General features: G+C 36.9%; 1 protein-coding gene across 1 annotated transcript in view; it reads right to left on the bottom strand.

The window, feature by feature from the left end:
• Positions 1-18,737, bottom strand: part of KITLG (KIT ligand) — a 77,879-nt gene that overhangs the window by 4,752 nt on the left and 54,390 nt on the right. The window contains exons 4-9 of the mRNA XM_004675833.2: positions 14,253-14,423; positions 13,098-13,254; positions 12,368-12,451; positions 6,548-6,657; positions 5,569-5,636; positions 4,747-4,823 (exon numbers count right to left, since the gene is read on the bottom strand). Coding sequence (XP_004675890.1) covers positions 4,784-4,823; positions 5,569-5,636; positions 6,548-6,657; positions 12,368-12,451; positions 13,098-13,254; positions 14,253-14,423 — 630 coding nt within the window. The 3' untranslated portion in view covers positions 4,747-4,783. The remainder of the gene's footprint in view (positions 1-4,746; positions 4,824-5,568; positions 5,637-6,547; positions 6,658-12,367; positions 12,452-13,097; positions 13,255-14,252; positions 14,424-18,737) is intronic.

Genomic DNA, 18,737 nt, shown 5'->3' with positions numbered 1-18,737 from the left:
TCTCCATTTGTGATAAGAGGATTACCATCCTATTGATTTTAAACTGATGAAAAGCTAGTAACAGGTGGTCAGGGGATAGGGCTTGAAGGGCAAAAGTAGTATCTAGAGCAATGAAGGGAAGGGAGGTGGAGAATCTGAAACAGAAGAGAGAGTTCTCGGGAAGTAGAGAATCTGGTTAGAGGCCACCAAAGGTTAATCATGTCCTGGCCACTGAGCAGCAGAAGTATCTGGATGGTAGCAGTTCTAGCAAAAACTTCTCCCAATTGAGGAAGTAGCAGCTGGACAATTTCATTTTATACTGTCAGCCAAAAGGACAGAAATCCTGGCACCACACCCTAACACAGCCTCTGGGGAGCTTAATCTGGCCCTGGTGAATGAAGCTCACTTGTTGAAATTTGAAAACCAGACTTCACCACTGGTTTTAAGATTCTGGGCTCTAGACTCAGCTTAAATCAAGTATTTGTACTTCTGTATGTACTTATTAGGACAAGTAAAATCTTCATACTATCTTAAATCACAGCCCTAATGTGTATTTAATTTTATCAACCCCAGAATCAACCACTGCTGGTATTAAAATAGCTGAGATTGTCACAGATGGTTTATAAAGCCCCATAACATGATTGATAAGAATTTCAGTGAACTCTAGAAATGAGACAATGTGTAGTTAGGAAAGCAGAATTAAAACCAGAAAGAAAAGTTAAGAGAAGGCATCAGAAATAGAGTATTAAGGCATTTATTTTTAATATTAAAAAAAAAAACTTAGGAAAATGGATAGAAGAGCAAAGGAATTTTTTCCTCAAAGCTATAAAATTAAATGCAACCAAGCATTGTCAGTCTTCTTTATACTTATCTATTTCTGATTTTGTCCGTTCCACATTGCAAAAAAATAAACATGACCATTGACAGCTGTTTTATAATGACACCGTTTTTTGCACGAGATTTATGAAATAAGCAAGTTTGAACCCAAATCTAATTGTCTCTAATCCTCTGTATCACAATGTGTCTACAGAAAGAAAGCTTAGAACAAAACTTTTAAAGCTTTTAAGTGCCTTAGAAATATCTGCAAAGAGTTAGACTCTAGCATTAGGGCACTGGCTATTCCCAAGTCATGTGTACTATCAACTTGACTCAAGCTCTCATATATCATCCAACTCTTTTTTTACTTCTCTCTTAACTGAACTCTACCAGAAACTGCCAGACTGGGTCTCTTCCATGGCTAATTAGTTCTTTTCAACAAATATTTATCATTTGGTCTATAGTTCTCCCATCTTCTGTTTTACCATCATCTAGTTATTCCTGTAGGCTTTAGCTCATCTTTGAGTTCTGCCTCTGATGTTGAGTCTTGCATCCTATCAGTAAAACTGACTTCTCCTTTCACTGCAGTGTTTCCTAAATGGTACCTCCCTCTTTTCATGGCCCTAACCCTAGTTCATATTGTCATTCTTTATCTTTTTGGAATTGGTCTCCTAAGAGGACTCCCTAACTTCAGGCCACCCCTTCCACCTATCTGACCACAGTAACCTCCAATTACTTTCATAATCCTCCTCTTTCATTTCACCACTTGTATCTTTTCTAAACCTCCCAACTGCCCCATGTATTATTACTCAATCTAGTGTAAATCCTACATTTGGAATTGACACCCACTTCCAACTGATGTCTTGCTGGGCACTTTAACTTCATGTGTGACCCTCCTAGACTCTAACCATATAAACTGATTCTTAAACACAAAGCATTCTTTGGCTCTCTGATTTAGCATCTCATTTATAGTATCTGGCTTTACACAGCTTCTCTATTGCAAATAAAATTTGCATGATCTCACCACCCAAATCAACTACATATAGGTAGTTGATTTACATAGCTTACATAGGTAAGCTTTCTGCAAATGCAGTATTCTTGTTCTAGCTCTCTCCTCTCAAAACCTTTTCTTTAAAAAAAGGTTATATCTTACTTCCTTCTCTACTAAGCAATTTGGGAACATAGCTAAGTCAAGGTCAAGTTTGCATTCAACAAAGCAACTAACTACCTCCCTCTTTTCATGCATATACTGTATTTCTGTACTACATGCAACCTAATAAATGATGACTTGTGGGATACTACATTTGGGTATTTGGCATTAAAATTCCACTTAGTTTCATGCTTGATGTCAAGTAAAATTAGCATATTTACTCTTAGAGATAACTTGTTTTCTAGTTCATTTCCAACACGCCTTCTTTCCATTTAAAATATCAAGTTGTCCTTTTTCACTTTCCAACCCTATTTCAATAGTGACAATGATTTATTTTAACTGCACAACTTTCATTTTGGGGAGAAATCCTTGCCATCAACCTGAGTCATTTAATGTTTTTTTCTTCTTATAAACCAACTGAATTACTGTAATGCAAATTACATCATTTTTGAATTGTAGTTACAACTCCTTATTTCATTTCTATCTTTGTACTCTAATTTCTTGGCAGATTTTTATCTCTCCACCATGTCCTTTCTATCACCTCCCTCACCCCAAATTATACAAGTTCCTTGACAGGCTTTCAACATCTGAAAGTACAGGGTTAAGTATAAAACTTGACTCTATGTAATTACTACTCAGTAAATGTTAAACTGATACATATGCATTTTAGCTTTGGGGTTTGCAATAATGAGCTAGTTCTTTCTTCCTTTTCCCCTTTTGCATTTGAATTCCTATTTATGATTACATACGTATCCTCATGATTTTATTTGCATATTTAGCAATTCTGAGATTGTTCTAACTTTTATATCCTATATGCCTAATCAAACTATGGACTTCAAAATGAAATATACACTCTCTTAAGAGCGTATGTTTTACAGGACATTGCTAGTAGGATATCTGAGTCATAAAAAAGTTAGAGGGCCATAAAGAAATCACTTTTGTTGAGGAACTTAGCTTTATGGAAGTGGTGGTACAGAGTCATTTCATACAAGAATACTGCATTGTTTAAGAAAAATGAGTTATTTTCTATATGACTGTAGTCCTGACCACCCTATTGACCCCAATAGGTAAATAAACCATAGTTAAAAAACATTGGGGTAGCAACACTTGTGTATACAATGTTAACATTGTTAACCACGGCACAACATTACATAGCAGATCTCTAGAACATCTTTATCTTGAACACAAAAACCTACTTCAGAATAACTATCTTTCTACCTCTTGGTTAAACTTTCGATTAAGATTTATTCATTCACTTAGTTGCTCTTTCTAAACACTTCTTGAGCCTCTGACGCACAAACAAGTGCTGTGAGAAGATATAGCAAGAACCGGACAGACGATGTGCTTGTCCTTGGATGTTCCTGACTAGAGACCTTATGTGCAAGTGACTTCACTATGGATGCTTTAAAATGCCCTTTTTTCCCTCCTACACAAATGGTCTGGGTTTTCCCTTCATAATACACTCCTACTGCCACCTTAAGACTCAACAGAAGACATTACTTGAGTCTTTAAGACTCATTAACCATTTAGTGTGTGGCTCAGGTAGGTTTGGCTTAAGGGAATGCATAGCAGGCAGAGAGAAACTGAGGTTTGTGTTGGTGCAGGGAAATAGGTTTCCAGGAATTAAAGCGATTTCAGCTTGAGGACTACTGCCCCAGAAAATAAAAAGGTTCAAGTGGAAGGTTTCTTCATTTTGTGCTGATGAGAAAAATGAGCCTAGAGGGAAACTGGGCTAGGGAGCAGAAAAGAGAGGGCCTTCGCATTCCCCAGAGACAATGGCTAAGGGTAACATGAAGGGTTTAAGCAACATAAAAATGAGACATCACTTTTATATCATGGTATTTTGGCTGTTAGAAATGATGTTTTATAACTGAAAGTGAGCTCCTATAGCAAGTATGAGGCTTCATGACCCAGTTTTCCTGGGGAAGGTTCAACCTAGAATTAAGTTTCTGAATCTGGGACACAAGTAAGAACAGACAGGATCTGTAGAGAAAGGTAAACTTACTACAGGCCTTCTCTACCATCATTGAGCAAAGGAAATAATCCTCTGTGCCTCATGGCAAATGAGGGTGGACAGGGAAGGTCTAAAGACAGGAAGATGAGGCCGTTCATATGCCACTATAATCAATGCACTCAGGATTCCCTAAACAACAGAACTATTAGTGGGAAGTGAGAAGAACACAGATGGATGTTTGGCTAAGTTAATGCTATTCAACTCCCTCAAGAGTGTATGGAGTTTGGGACCCAAGCGAGGAGTCAGGAGACATGAACTTTAGTGCCTTCTGACCTTGTTTCCTTTGTCTTCCTTCTACCATAAACCCACTGTGGGGCCCCCGATAGCATGGCCACTGGTTAATATTTAGTGTTTACTATGCTCTGAACCCTGTTGAGGCACAATATGACCAGTCTGGAGCAGCTGGTACTTTAACCATGTAATTTCCTCTCTTGATTGCAAGATACTTTGTTCTCTGACCTGAATGAATCACACCTAATTATTCTTCCTCTTTAATATTTTATTTTTATGGTAAGTTACTCAAATCTATTCAATGACCTCAATGTAAACATCCCACTGTTAATTTTTTGTATACCTCACATTCAAGAGAACTAAATCCACTGATCGAGGCTAGTACTGCTTGTCTTTCAAAACTTTAGAACTCACAACCATTTTGATATGCACAATTCAATTATGTAGCAGCTTAACTTACCGATATCAGCATAAGACTTAACAGATGTTTGTAAATTCTTGAGTCTAAGATGCTGTAGAGTGTGTCTTAAATCTTTTAGATAATTCTAAAACTTACCAATGTATGAAAGTAACAGTGTTGATAAAAGTCACAATTACACTTCTTGAAACTCTCTCTCTCTTTCTTGCAACATACTGAAAAACAATGAGAAAAATGCTTATTTGCTTTTTGGACAGAGATTTTGAAGTACACTATGATCTGGGCATTGTAAAATGCAATTTCTCTAAAAAAAATTAGTAGCAAAATATTGCAAAACCGAGGGGGAGGCTTACCTTCATAACTATTACTACAGGAAAGACTCATCTGCCATGAGAGCCTTCTCAAATAATTCAAAATATTCTCTGCAGAAGCATAATAAACTCATACTAAAAATGATTTCATTACATGTGTCAAATGGTAACTACACACTGAATGTCAATCGAAGTATTAGTGCCTAGGGCACTGTGGGGTATGGTAGAATGATCAGGGTGAGCTACAGTAAAGGGAAAGGCAAGTTTCTTGCCTATGTAGTTAAGATTGTGAGTCAGGATTTAAGGAAGAATGAGTCAAAAGCAAAGTAAGATAAAGACTACTGCCACTGAGCTAAGCGTGGTAAGAATCTGAGGAATCAGTAAGTCTTGGTAAGAGCGTAAAAAAGAAGAAAGCTCATGTTCTTCTAGGGTTCTGTAACCAGACATCTGGGCAACACACTGTTTTACACAGAAATTACCTAAACGGCATCATGAAGACAGAATGAGAGGTCAGAATACAAAGACTTGGGACATTCATTTTTATATGCTCTTATGAGAGCAACTGGCTTCCTGAAGTTGTAGGCATATTTGTGGTATAAAAAATGGCAGTGTCAAGGCAGGTATGTACAGAGTTAGCAGCACGAAATACCTTATCTCATTATCCTCTTCATTAATCTGTATATTTTCAACTGCCCTTGTCAGGTTGGGTTGTCTCTTCTGGGAAAAGAAGAATGATATGTATCAGTGAGTGGACTAATTAAGAAAGAGGTCTCTCCAACTTCAATTTTTATAAATACTAAATATTTCTGCAACATTTATAAACAGGTTTTAGCAGGCACAGTATAATCAACTCAAAACTTTTAGGCTATCAGAACTGAAAGAGTAATATAGAAACTAAAAGTTTTAAGAAATTATCAAATTCGAGAGATAGTTTAAACAACCCAGTCACAATGATTTAGCAGTTTCAAATTTTAGACAAGCATCAGTAAGAAGAGGGCAAAGTAGAAACCCAAAATAGATGCTACAAAAGGCACAACTATTTGGCTCGAAGAATATATTTGTTATTTTCAGCCTGCTTTTCCATTAATTTTCTTGCGTTGTTGTTCATTTTTATACAGCATTAGATTTCTCCCACTGCCACAGCACTCATGAACCATCACCACAGTCCCCTGAGCCTTTCCTCCTGTTCTGACCTCTCTCCCTCCCCTTCCCCTGTGTATGCGCCTCAGAGCTGTTGTCAACTGGCAAGTTCTATCTTTTTTTTGTCACCTTTTGTTTGGTTTCTCTGGATTCTATGTAGAAGTCAAACTATGTGATAGTTATCTTTTCTTGGCCTATTTTTATGTTCAGTTCAGTCTGTTTAAATTAGTTCCCCTTCGGCCCTTCCTGGTGGCACAGCAGACCTCTCCTGACCCCTCTGCTGCTCCCCTCAGCAGTGGACTTTGTTCATCTGCCTGTTCTGCTTCCCACTCTGTCTCTGATGAATCCTCACCACGCTGGCACCTCTGGCCTGTACCCCAGTTCTGTATGAATAAATATTTAAAAAAATAAACTAGTTCTCATTTCTTTAGTAGGAGAAAGTCTCAACCAGAGGAATTGTCTCCAAAATTTGCCACAGCAGCACTTACCTTCCAGTATAAGGCTCCGAAAGCAAACCCAATCACGAGAGAGAAGAGCGCAGGCAAAGCCATGGCAGCCCATTGGAGGTCGGAGTCTTGGATGGGATTCGAGGCCTTCCCTGGAATGTAAACAGCACAGAGGTGAGCCTGGCCCGTCCACACCAAAAGTTTTGCTCTTATGATGTGGTCGCTCCCAACATGGGTTCTCTTGACTTAGCTCTGGTTAAGGCATTTCAAGTGCTGATTTTTCTGTTAAGCATTGTTTGGGGGAAAGCAAGACAAATTGATGTTGATTCCAGAAGAGAAGTTGGAGAAAAAGAAACCCAGACAGGAAACTTGACATTTCTTTCTAGGAGAAAAATAGTTTATGACATCAAACAAGTCCATCTTCCAAGCCTTAGTCTTGTAACAGCTTTTCATTTTTTCTTTTGCCATCTTGTCAAGAAACTAAGACTTTTTTTTAAATTTAAAAAAATGACATTTTTACAACCCAGAGCATGGTCTGCATGTCTTAAACTGTTTTTTTTTTTTCTTTTTTCTGCTACAAATTACAGTTAGATTCATGTAGATTAAGTTTGTGTATTTCTAGGTGCCTCTTACTTGGAACGGTGGTGTGTCCTTACCACATCTGGATGCCAGGCAGTGCCCAGACTTCACTAAGAACTGAACGCTTGATCAGATATTTTTTTTTTTTAATGCTTGAAAGCCGTGGCTATTGGACACTAAAGAACTGTTGAAAGCATTAGTTTCTTTTCACCTGACTTAACAGGAAACTTGGTGAGTGAGAAGACATGAGATTAGCATGGGATACCTTCCTTCATCCTGCTTTGTTCTTACCCTAGAAGCAGAACAACTCATGAATCAAACAAAACATTTTTCTCAAAATTTTCTTCCAACACAAAGCTTAACATTTTGACAGGATTTTCTTATTCCTTATAAGGAACTGCCTGTTTGGGTATACCAACACCTGTGCCAATTTGTAAGAGTTAAAAAATAAGTTTTCATTAGGGGATGTAAGTTTGGAAACTATGCATGTTTAACCATGATGTGATCAAAATGTAAACCAATCCAGGATAAGGTGACTGCCTTTCTATTATTTTACCTTTACAGTCTTCAGTCACCTATTTAACATATAAACTACATTAACAAGAGAACAAAAGCTCACAGATTCATCTGAGATTTGAGGTGAAAATTGAGATAAAGATTCTAAGCACCGGGAAAGTGCCCATTTCCCCATCAATTGGAACTGAGAGCAGGGAATTTACTTATTCTATAATTCTATAATTCCTATGTTTCCAAAGTGGCTCTGGGAAGTGTGTATTTGCTTCCATGCATGGGTGTGGTGAGGGGCATTGTGAGTCGTGTATATGTAGAGTAGAGGGTGGGGGAGCACACAAGGCATAGGAAAGTGGAAAGATAACCACAACTCACTTCCTAAGACTAACACCACCTTCTCCAGCCTCAGGAAAAGGAGGTGGCAGGCATCTGAAATTACAGCACAACATGATTTCTCTCACTAAAAGAAGTCTGAATTACAAAATGGGATTTGGTATAATTGAAGTAGCTCTATTGTTGCAGTGATATAGCTTTTATAAGGGTTATATAAGATGAATAAGTGGTAGATAAGTGCCAGACTATGACCCATAGCGTATTTTGAGAAAATGGATTCAGAGGCACAGCCCCTACCATGTTAAGAACGTTAATTATCACTACCTTTAAGTGCTTTGGCTATTTGTGTTCTTACTCCACTAACATGTTTCAGTTCTCTTTGCATCTTCCTGCAGAAGGGAGGGCACAGAAGGCCTAGTACAGGCTGGAGGAGAAAAAGACAAAAGGAACTGAGCTTCCTCTCACAGAGCTGTCAGAATTCGGGAGTTCTTGCTTATACACATGACTTAAGTGGGCCTTCTCTCAGCTAGGTCATCCCTCAGGCATGGAGAAAAACATGTTATCAGAAGAGGCTTGCTTGAACTTTCAGGATTCTCCAATACTTGTTCCTGTTGCTATCAGGAACAGGAATGAATGAAATTTCAACTGCAAGTCTCAAGGTGCATACGAAGGGTATTTGGGGCCACAGCCTAAACTGGCAACCAAGGTTTGCCTTAAGAAATCTTCTGATGTGGGGGAGCTCACCTGGGTAGGATTTGAGTAATCCCAATACCTGGGTTCTCATAGTAACTGTATCATTATAAATACTGTCAAATTCATGGGAACTACCTGTTGCGCTGACTAATAATGCCAAAATCTGTAGAAAATACAGGTCTGCTCAGAGCTAAGCAACCAGGTAGAGAGACATATGAAGAGCTCACTGGCTTCTCAGGTTGGGACTTGGAGGAGACACTTGCAAGAGATGTTGGTGAGAGACCCATCCCACCCCCCAAAAAATATTTTCAGAAACACCTGCACGCCTCTACTGTCAAATATATTGCAGTATGTACTGTATCAAGAGTATTTTAGTTAATCCTCTGAATGGATTTACTTGTGCTTCATTTGTGAGTAAAATCATCTGGTCAAAAGCAGCTGGTGATGTAAGACCATTTTTTTTTTTTATAAAAATGCCAATGTCATTCATTGTGAAATTAAAAAAGCAAACTTTTAAAATTCAAACTTACAGGCATAGGGCTGAACGGGTTTTACATTGTTTGTAAAAGCAGAAAAAGACTTTTGCTTCCAGACATGATGGTAACAGATTCATCTTCCCAATCCAAACGGTTATTACACTAGACAAGTTATACAAGGTAACTATTTTCAGACATTAGCCAGAAGGCAGCACAAGAATATCATCCCTGAGAGAAGGAAAACACCCAGTGAGACCATGCCTGTCCTGATTTTCTGGTTGGGAGTCAGTTTCAGACTGAAGTATGGAAAGCAACCCAAGAAAGGCTTAATCTCTCGGGAAAGAAAGTCAGGTAAAGGTTGTGACTTGGCTGAAATTTGTGGGGTAGGGTTATTTGTAAGAAAGTCATGCAGACAAAGGAATCTCTGGAGGAGGAGTCTTTAAAGTCAGTGGTTGTATAAGCTATCCATGGAAAAGGAGAAACAGCACAAAACTTGGCATCTTTAGTTTAGCAGTCAACGACAAAGAAGCTCCAAGAAGAAGAGACTTCTTAGGTACTCAAAGACAGCTCCAAACCATTCCTACTTCCTTTAAGCAGGCTTAAAAACAAGCCTGGGTAAGAATATAAGCTGGTTTTCCTGCAGTTGAACTGCCAATGAGAACAAAACAAAACTCAATGTTCTCTACAGGAAGGCTATAAAATCCAGACAGTCAGCAAAATAATATCCATACTGTTGAGCATATCTGTAACGCTTACTAGCCATTAAAGGGAAATGTAGAAACATTATGGAATTATACCCTGGCATGACCTACATGTAGAAATTAGGAAATAAAAATTGTACAGCAGCTCTTAAAACTATATGCAAAGGCCAAAACAAAAGAAAATGTCACAATGAAAAATCTCAGTGGAAAAATATGTAATACATGGAAATTCTGAAGTACAAAGTATAAGGTTAGAAAGAGACACACTGGGCCCAAACCTAAAGAGTGACTGTATAATACCAAGAGAGAATCCTATCAAAATGACCTAGGGTGACGACGTGCTCATGTGAATTTGCTAATTATAACTCATCGGCCACTCAGGTAGAGACTGGTGCTAATGGGAGAAGGTATATGGGAAAACTCTGTACTTCCCCCTCATTTTTGCTTTGAACCTTTAACTGCTTTCAGAAAGCCTTAACCAAAAAGTTTAGATGGCAATAAAAGGGCAAGTATACATAAAATACTTATTTCTCAACCTCCTCCTGTTCAAAATGATTAGAACCAAACCTCTGCTCCATGAGATACTACCAAATTACATAATATATGTGTGAGCAAGAGAAAATGATTTCTAATCAAGTGAAGTCTCCATCTTTCTCCTTGTTGGGCCAGGTCCTTGAACAAACGATGTCTATCCCTTTGTGCACCATTTTACCTTAGAATTGTAAATTTTCAATCTATGTCTTTAAGTTTTGACTTTTTCTCCTACTAATCTGCTTGATATTAGTGTGCTCATTCTGGTTTAGTCTCAGAAGAGCCCAGATGTAGTGGGGGATTTTCCCCCCAAGTCTCAATACAATGAAGTATAATATAGATGGTTGTGGAACTATCCTGTTACCAGCCTTGGTTTTTCCTGAAGCACACTCATAGCGGCTGTGAGGTGAATGCCTACAGCAACCACAGAGTAAGAGATATTAGTGAAAAGTTAAAAGACATGGAATTTTAAAAAATTAAGTAAACTCAAAGTGGTGGAAAAGATCAATATACCCAAATCCATGATACTGATAATTATATTAAGCATAAATGGATGAGACAGTAACTAAAATGCAAAGATAGGAGATAAAATAACAAGGCCCAATTATAGTCTCCAGAGAGGTACTGTAAAAACAGTACCTCCAACAGGTAACTGAGGTGTATTTCAGTAAGATCTAAAGGTCCGTCATAATAAGTGTATCATGACTAATAAAGAGCTTCAAAATACAAAAACTCAACCAAAGGAAAAATGGCCAAATCCACAAGCAAAAAGTTTTTAACAACCATTTCTTAGTTATTGATTGTCTTAATGTAAGTTAGTCAATAAGGATACAGGTCTATATTAAGTCACCTTCACCAATGTTGCTCTCTATATACATAAACACATTAAATAAGTGAATAAATTTCAAAAGATTACAGCATATGCTCTCACAATAGCATTTAGAATCCAGGAACAGTCAAGAAAAACCACATTTGTGACATCTACCCACTTTTATATTTCAAATCAAGGAGAATTAGAAAACAAATGACAATGGAAACATAACATCAAAATGTGTAAGGACCCAGCAATACAAGGAAATTTATGCCTTTAAGTGCCTATATTAAAAAAGAATGGCTTAGAATCAATTTTTCTATGGTTAGAAGCTAGAGCCAGTTGAACAAGTTAAACCAAAAGCTGAAGAAAACAAGATTAGAAATCAAGAAAATATAAACAGAACTTAAAGGATTCAATTCCTTTTGAAAACATCAAATATGATGTAAAATTAAGAATTTTAGATGTTAGAAGTTCTGTCCTTCAAACACTGTATACAGAAGAAGAAATAGCCTTGTCTCTGGTCAGGCTTTTTTTTTTTAATGTATGGATTGAAGATTGCTAGTGTGGACTTATAATAAACTAATTACTCTTTATGACTTGGTCTTCTATGCCTCAAACAGCTCCAGTAAGATATCATTCATTAAGGAATGATCTTCCTAGCTAATATCTAGGTATATTCCACCTTCTGCAGTTTCCATGACACAAGAGGGTCAGAAAATTTAGTAAGTTCACTTACGATCTTTGCCTGGATTTAAGAAGAGGACACAGATTTCCAGCCACATTTCAGGGAAAAAATTTATCAAATTTCCAAACACTATAGTAAATACTGACATATACAAAGCTTAAATATTCTTGAAATTCTCTTCAGCAAGAATTTGTCCCTTCCATTTTAAAATTTCCTTTTCGTTAGGCAAATATCACACAAACTATGTTCTCAGTTTACAATGAAATAAGCTTAGATCACAGTTCTCCAAGAAATTTCATGCCATATTTAAAATAATCTTAGCAGAAAAACATTGGTTTAATTCCCTAGACATTCTATCTAGCTCTAGGGAAATCCAAACTACAAATCTAATATTTAATTTTCAGAAAGACCGGATCAGGAAAACAGTAACAGGAGAGTATTGATAGTAATCATTGTAGAGATTTCCTTTAAAGCCCATGCAATACTCCTATAGATGCCAATTGGAGCCATGCATGCATTAAATCAGATACATGTACTTACTATTACTGCTACTGCTGTCATTCCTAAGGGAGCTGGCTGCAACAGGGGGTAACATAAATGGTTTTGTGACACTGACTCTGGAATCTAAATAGAAAGCAATAATGGGTCAGTGCTGCATGATGATTTACATAAATTACAGAGTCCCCAAAAGGTGAAGTGCAATACCAGAGCACTTTCCAAATCTTGCTTATTCAGTTCCTATTTATTTCCCACTGAGTCCTGCTGTTCTATTTTTATCAAGACATTCATCATACTAACTTTACAGAACAAAGATGCATTGCCTACATATGTTAATAAGCAAAAATGCAAATTATTGGTAATCAGTCATAGAAAAATGAAATTAGGCATTTGTATTTAGAGGAACCAATGGGGGTAAGAATGTAAATACAGAGTAACTGGTGAGGATTGGAATTCATGACTCAGAGTTGGAAGGGACATTCATTCAATATCATTGTACATTACTAGCAAATGTCAGACAAGAAAAATATAAATGCCTTAAATTATTTATTGTTTACTCACATATGATTCTTTGATTTAAAAATGATGAATGTTTTGGTTGGAAAACCAACAAGTTTACAAACACTAGTTTCATGGGATTGAAACTTGTTTTTTTGTTTTGACATAAGCACACACATCTTTTTCTAGCTATGCTTATATCTGGGTTAGAGGTAGAGTCTTAGCATTGCCCGTAAGATTCGAGCTTAAAATCAGAAAAGCTTAGATGTCTTACCTTTTTCAGGACTTAATGTTGAAGAGAATGCACATTCACTAGTTTTAGATGCCACCTTCTCCAAGTCCTTGAAGGCATCGATGGATTTATTAAAAATTACAAAGAATTCTGCAGGAGTAAACTTCCTGGAAACTGGACTCTTTGATTTTTTTACATTCTAGAAGGGAAATAAGTATTTCAAAAAACATTTTCAAATAACTTATAGATGTCACTGATGTCACAGCTTTCAAGAATTCCAATAAAAACACCTTTAGGCAACCACTTGAACACACACAATCCAGACTGGTATTATAAGAGGATGATTCCATCCAGCTTAGACTGGGATTCTACTTCAGGGAATGGAAAGTAGGAGGGGATTAGTGAAAGGTGAATGCAATATCACATAAATGAAACCTTGCCCTGTAGAGATGGTAACTAAAATCACGATTACCTTATTTTTTTTTTTTTTAAATCTATAACACAAGTTTCAAATGGCCACACTTAAACAGTGCCCTGTGACTATATACTGGCAAGGACATAAGCAGAGAAGATTCTTAGACACTGGTAACAACTTAGACACTGGTAACAATGTAAATGGACACATTTGATATTATCTCCTGAAGTTGAATGTATGCCCCTTCTTTGACCCAGAAATTTCACTCAGATTCTCTAGTTGAACTTCCTATGTATCTGCACCAAGAGACATCTAAGTTCTTAGCAGCAGTCTATGTAAGCCTTTATACCAGTCAACAGGAAAGTGGTTTAATAAAATACTATATATTCAATCAATGACATAGGTACTGTGTAGTAGAAATGTTACTATGAATAAAAGCCAAGTGTTATTATTCATTACAGCCAATTTTGCATGTAAAGGTAGATAAACATCTAGAACCTAATAGGAAGGTTAGAAAATAAAAAGATAACGTCAGAGCTTTTTTCAAATTACAGTGTGAATGATTTTTTTTTTTAGATTTTCACATCAAATCACAATGTGTAAGTCCTCATGTACATTTCAGCATTGTAGTGCTAATACAAACAACTTCTCGGTACAACTGGTTTTTAAATTCAAAGTCTATGAAATAAAATATGTACAAGACACTCCCACCCCTGCCAATCACAATCAGCATAGGTTTTAGAAAAGACTAGTAAAAAACAATCTGATGAATACAAAGTTACCTTAAAGGAGAGTTTTTCCATGCACTCCACAAGGTCATCCACTATTTTCACAAGTTTGTCTATGATCGAATAATTACTCAAGCCTTCAGAAATATTTGAAAACTTGTCCAGAAGATCAGTCAAGCTGACTGACAGTTCTACAACCATCTGGCTTAGCCAACAATGACTAGGCTGCAAGAAATTGAAAGAAAGATAAACATCTTTTTTAAGTACAGTAAATTTATAGCACCCTTCAAAGCCCTTAATGCTACAGTCATTGACAAGTGGACCAAGAATTTCCTAATATCAGAAAACATGTCAGTTCTTGTGTTTTGCTTAACTCAGCTCTAACATCCTGTTTCAAAATGCACACAGATCAGGAGACCATCTTGATGGTCAAGATTCTGCTCTTCCATGGAAGTAAACAAAAGCAAGACCGAGTCAACCCAGCCTTACATAGTTCAGGGCTGAATGGAATTCAATGCTATTTATGAATTCATACTTATAAATATGAATAAATTCATAATCACGGTGTCTACTCACTTCTTAAAAAAGGTGTCAACAGAGAGGGAATTACAAAAAGAATTATTGTGGAAGAGGTTCCTGGCCCTCATGGAACTTCCATAGTGAAATGGACAATGGAACAGTGAAGAAGAAATGCTTGTTAGCTATCAAGGCTTCTTGATAGATGAATTCATGGGAGTGTTTAAAATGTCCTGGTAGAAATTGGTGTCATGGCACTACTGCCAACAAGGAAGGACCAGCTACCTAATTTGAGGGGCTAGCAGCAAGTGAAGTGTATGCAATGTTCAGAAGTGATTACAAATATCAGAGAGTGGCAGAAAAAAAAAAAGGAAGCATGGTGCTCCATCCATGAAGCCAGCCCACCATGGTAAGAAGCCCTCGAGTCAGGCACAACTGGTTCTCCTCTGCATGAGAGACTTAGAATTAGGTTCAGAATGAGCTAGGTTACATAAGTTGTCAGAACGTCCCACTGTCTAGAATGAGAATAATGGAACAAGGTAGTTACGATGAAATAATGTACATAATTTGCAGACACATCTTTAGTGGGTGGTAGTTTAACAGAATCTTCTTCCCCGTGGCATCCCTACTAACCTGGCATATGGGAGTTGCTTAGAAACAATTTGCTGTACTGATGTGTCAGTAACAAATGGAAGAGAAAAAAAACACTGTACATCAGAGGTCCACATTCTTTCTCTTGAGGGCCACAGAATAAATATAGATGCTTCCAAGAGGCAACAGTCAAGGGTACTTTGTTGGTATACAAGCAGTCAAGGTTATTATGTCGGTATAGGAGAGAAAACAGATTTCTACTACAAAATGTAAAACAAAGTAACTGAACTCCCTTTCTTTTGAATGATGATTGAATGTAACTTCATTTGTAATGTAGGCCTACCAAGAAAAAGAATGGAATGTGGTCAACATTTTACTTGGTTGGGATTCAAAGCCAGCATTCTCTAGCACCAAGTAGTACAAATGTTCAGCCTTAGCTGGTTGGTCATACAAACTTAGGACTAAAGGGTTGTTAACCCTTGGTTATAAATAACTGGTTTAGATGATTAGCAGACTTCTTAGTATATTAGAAAAGATTTTACTATATTTTCAATTGATGACCAGCACTGAAAATATAACTTGTTCTAAGTTCACATCTTATTATATTTTAACATTATTGTACTCTGATTTATTTTAAATCTGCTACAATATTTAAGTAAGAAAAAAGTCATAACCATTAGGGACAGCAAAGAATTGAGTGGGTTTAGTAAGAGCCTCAGTAATTTAATGTAACTTCTATGTCAATAAAAGCACAATCAGAGAGTAACTGATGCCAATCAAATCACTAAGCTTTAGGTCTCTACTTACCAGCAGAAATTGTATGTGCAGGAAGGGCAAGTAATTTACTGATTTATTTAAAAATATGCCAGGAGGCAGGGCCCTCCCTGGTGGCGCAGCGGGTTAAAGCACAGCACTAAGAAGCTTAAGCCACTTCCGCATGAGTTCAATCCCCGCCTGCCCCGTAGGTGACCACATGGTGCGGCAGACCTCTCCTGCCGGCCCGCTGCTCCCCTCAGCAGTGTACTTCGTCGATCTGCCTGTTCTGCTCCCCACTCTGTCCCTGGTGAATCCTCTCACCCTCCGCATCTCTGGCCTGTACCCCAGTTCTGTATGAATAAATAAATCTTTAAAAAAAAAATATGCCAGGAGGCCATTTTATAGGTACAGAAATATTTCAATTAATAAAATACAGCCGAAAGGAAAACTGGTTTATCTACAGATTGGTAAACCCCAGTTCCTGGAAGCATTAAATGCCATTCAAAATTTTTAGGATTGTTGGCTCTGGCTTCAGATAAGTAGAACAAACAAAGTCCCAAGTGGGAATTAATTCTACTAGGCCATTTCATTCAACTCATCAAGCAAATTCTCAAAGATTATGTATTCCCAAAGTATAGTCAGAATGGACTCTTTGTTTTCTTAAGTCAAAGCTTATCTCAGGCACATGCAAGTTCATATTTGCATCATTAGCAAGTTTCTTCCCAAGCTGTCTCTCTCCTTTGGGCTGAATTGCTCTCCAAGTTGCCCCCATTTAGGCTTGATAATTCCCCTCGGCAGTCCAATCAGACAGGGGCAGGTTTCCTAGGCTTGGAGTGGAGCACACACTGTAAATACAGTTTGAACAGTATTTCGTGGCAGAATAGCCTGTGCCCATTAGTGACTGTCTTGTCTCTGTGCACAAGTTTCTGTGGCAAATAGATTCCACAGACTCATCTCTTGGAACTCTGGCTCTGCTCCCCTTTAAGCAGTTGCTCGCCTAGTGACTTCTGCAATCTGACATGAAGAGGCCAGCATCAAATGCCTTGTTTTTAATCCAGTATCCTTTTTAGCTGTATTATATTAATTGAAATGTTTCTGTTCCTATAAAATGGTCTCCTGGTATATTTTTAAATAAATCAGTAAATTACTTGCCCTTCCTGCACATACAATTTCTGCTGGTAAGCAGGGACCTGAAGTTTAGTGGTTAGATTGACATCAGTACTCTCTACTTTTGTTTCTGTGGTCTTTGCCTTCAATGAACAGGTTCTTTTTTTTTTTTGCTTTTTTCTGCTTAAAGTTGAAAAGGTTTTGTTTATGTGTTTCTTATTTTTAAACTGGAGAAATCTGAGGTGCTTACTGCCACTTCTGTTTATCTGAATTTCCAGCTGAACTCTATGTTTACATTCTGTATTCAAGTTCTTACTTAATATCCCTATTCCACCCACATGCCTTTTTCACATATCTCACAGTTCAAGCAATCGGCTTTTCCAGTAACATTTTCAACCCTAAAGTTATAATTTTTATAGTTCAATCAATAAAATACCACAATCTTCTTCCTCAGTACCTGACCTTTTTAAAGTCATGAGTGATTTTATTGATAGTTGATATGAACTTTTTTCACTTATTATTCATCCTGCCCACAAGTCATAGGAAGAGACATCTTAATCACTTCAAAAGTTTATCTTTTTGTTAATTTGTTTAAAGTTACATTTTAGCTTTTAAAGTCTCATGGATTTACTAAAGATAAAACTGAGGTAAACAATATTAAATATCAGCCAGTTTTGACCTGTCTACATGCAAGAGAGGAAACCAGTTGTGACTAGAACATAGAGTAGTTTTCTGTTTTCTTTTTAATTAAACATAGTCAATGATTTGCAAAGCGAATAAAACACAGTGAAGTAAATATTTCATTTGTGAGATGACAGGTCTGTTTTTCAATTCCTTCAAGGTTATGACTAGAAAGAGGCTGATGAATGGCTATGAAATTTTTTAAAAAAATGAGTTTTTCTCCCTTCTCTTTGTAACAGGCACTACTGTCACTATTATCTTTTAGAGACCATTTCAAACTCAAATAGATTGATGTAAATATTAACTCATAAAACTCACTAGGAGAATGTGAGTTATAAATAATGTTCTATATTTTGCTAGTAGAAGAATGAAATATTAGGAAAGTTGACAGAATCTTATAGGATGTCAAAGAGGTGTTATAAAGAGTACCTTTTAGAAACCTGGAGTGGATAATTTCATTGTAGAAGAGTTTTATTCACCCATACACAGAAAAAGAGAAATAAAGACCTTCTTTGAAAGGGAAAATTTGCCTGCACTTTCCCTAACTTCATGCTTTCAATTTCTTACCTTCTATCTAGGTAGGTCTGGCTTTCATTTTGTTAATTACTACAGCTCTAGATAGATTACTGGAATGATGAATGTGTTCTATTTCTATGTATTTATAGCATGTGTCCTTCCACAATGCTAACGCATGAATGATATTAAATCAGTATCCTTGACCTACAAACATGCCAGTTACTGAAGATTTTTTAACATCTTCTTACAAATTTAATGTGCCATAAGCATCAAATTAATACTTTAAAGATACCAACACTAAAATAACGTAAAACATTTGAAACATAAGGATACGACTACTTCTGAAGACCAACAATAAAAATAACTGTACAT

The sequence above is a fragment of the Condylura cristata genome, unplaced genomic scaffold (assembly GCF_000260355.1).
Source record: "Condylura cristata isolate star-nosed mole 26May11 unplaced genomic scaffold, ConCri1.0 scaffold00004, whole genome shotgun sequence".
Classification (NCBI taxonomy): Eukaryota; Metazoa; Chordata; class Mammalia; order Eulipotyphla; family Talpidae; genus Condylura; species Condylura cristata.
Note: the sequence above shows the minus strand (reverse complement) of the source record. Positions and strands in the feature narration are given on the sequence as shown.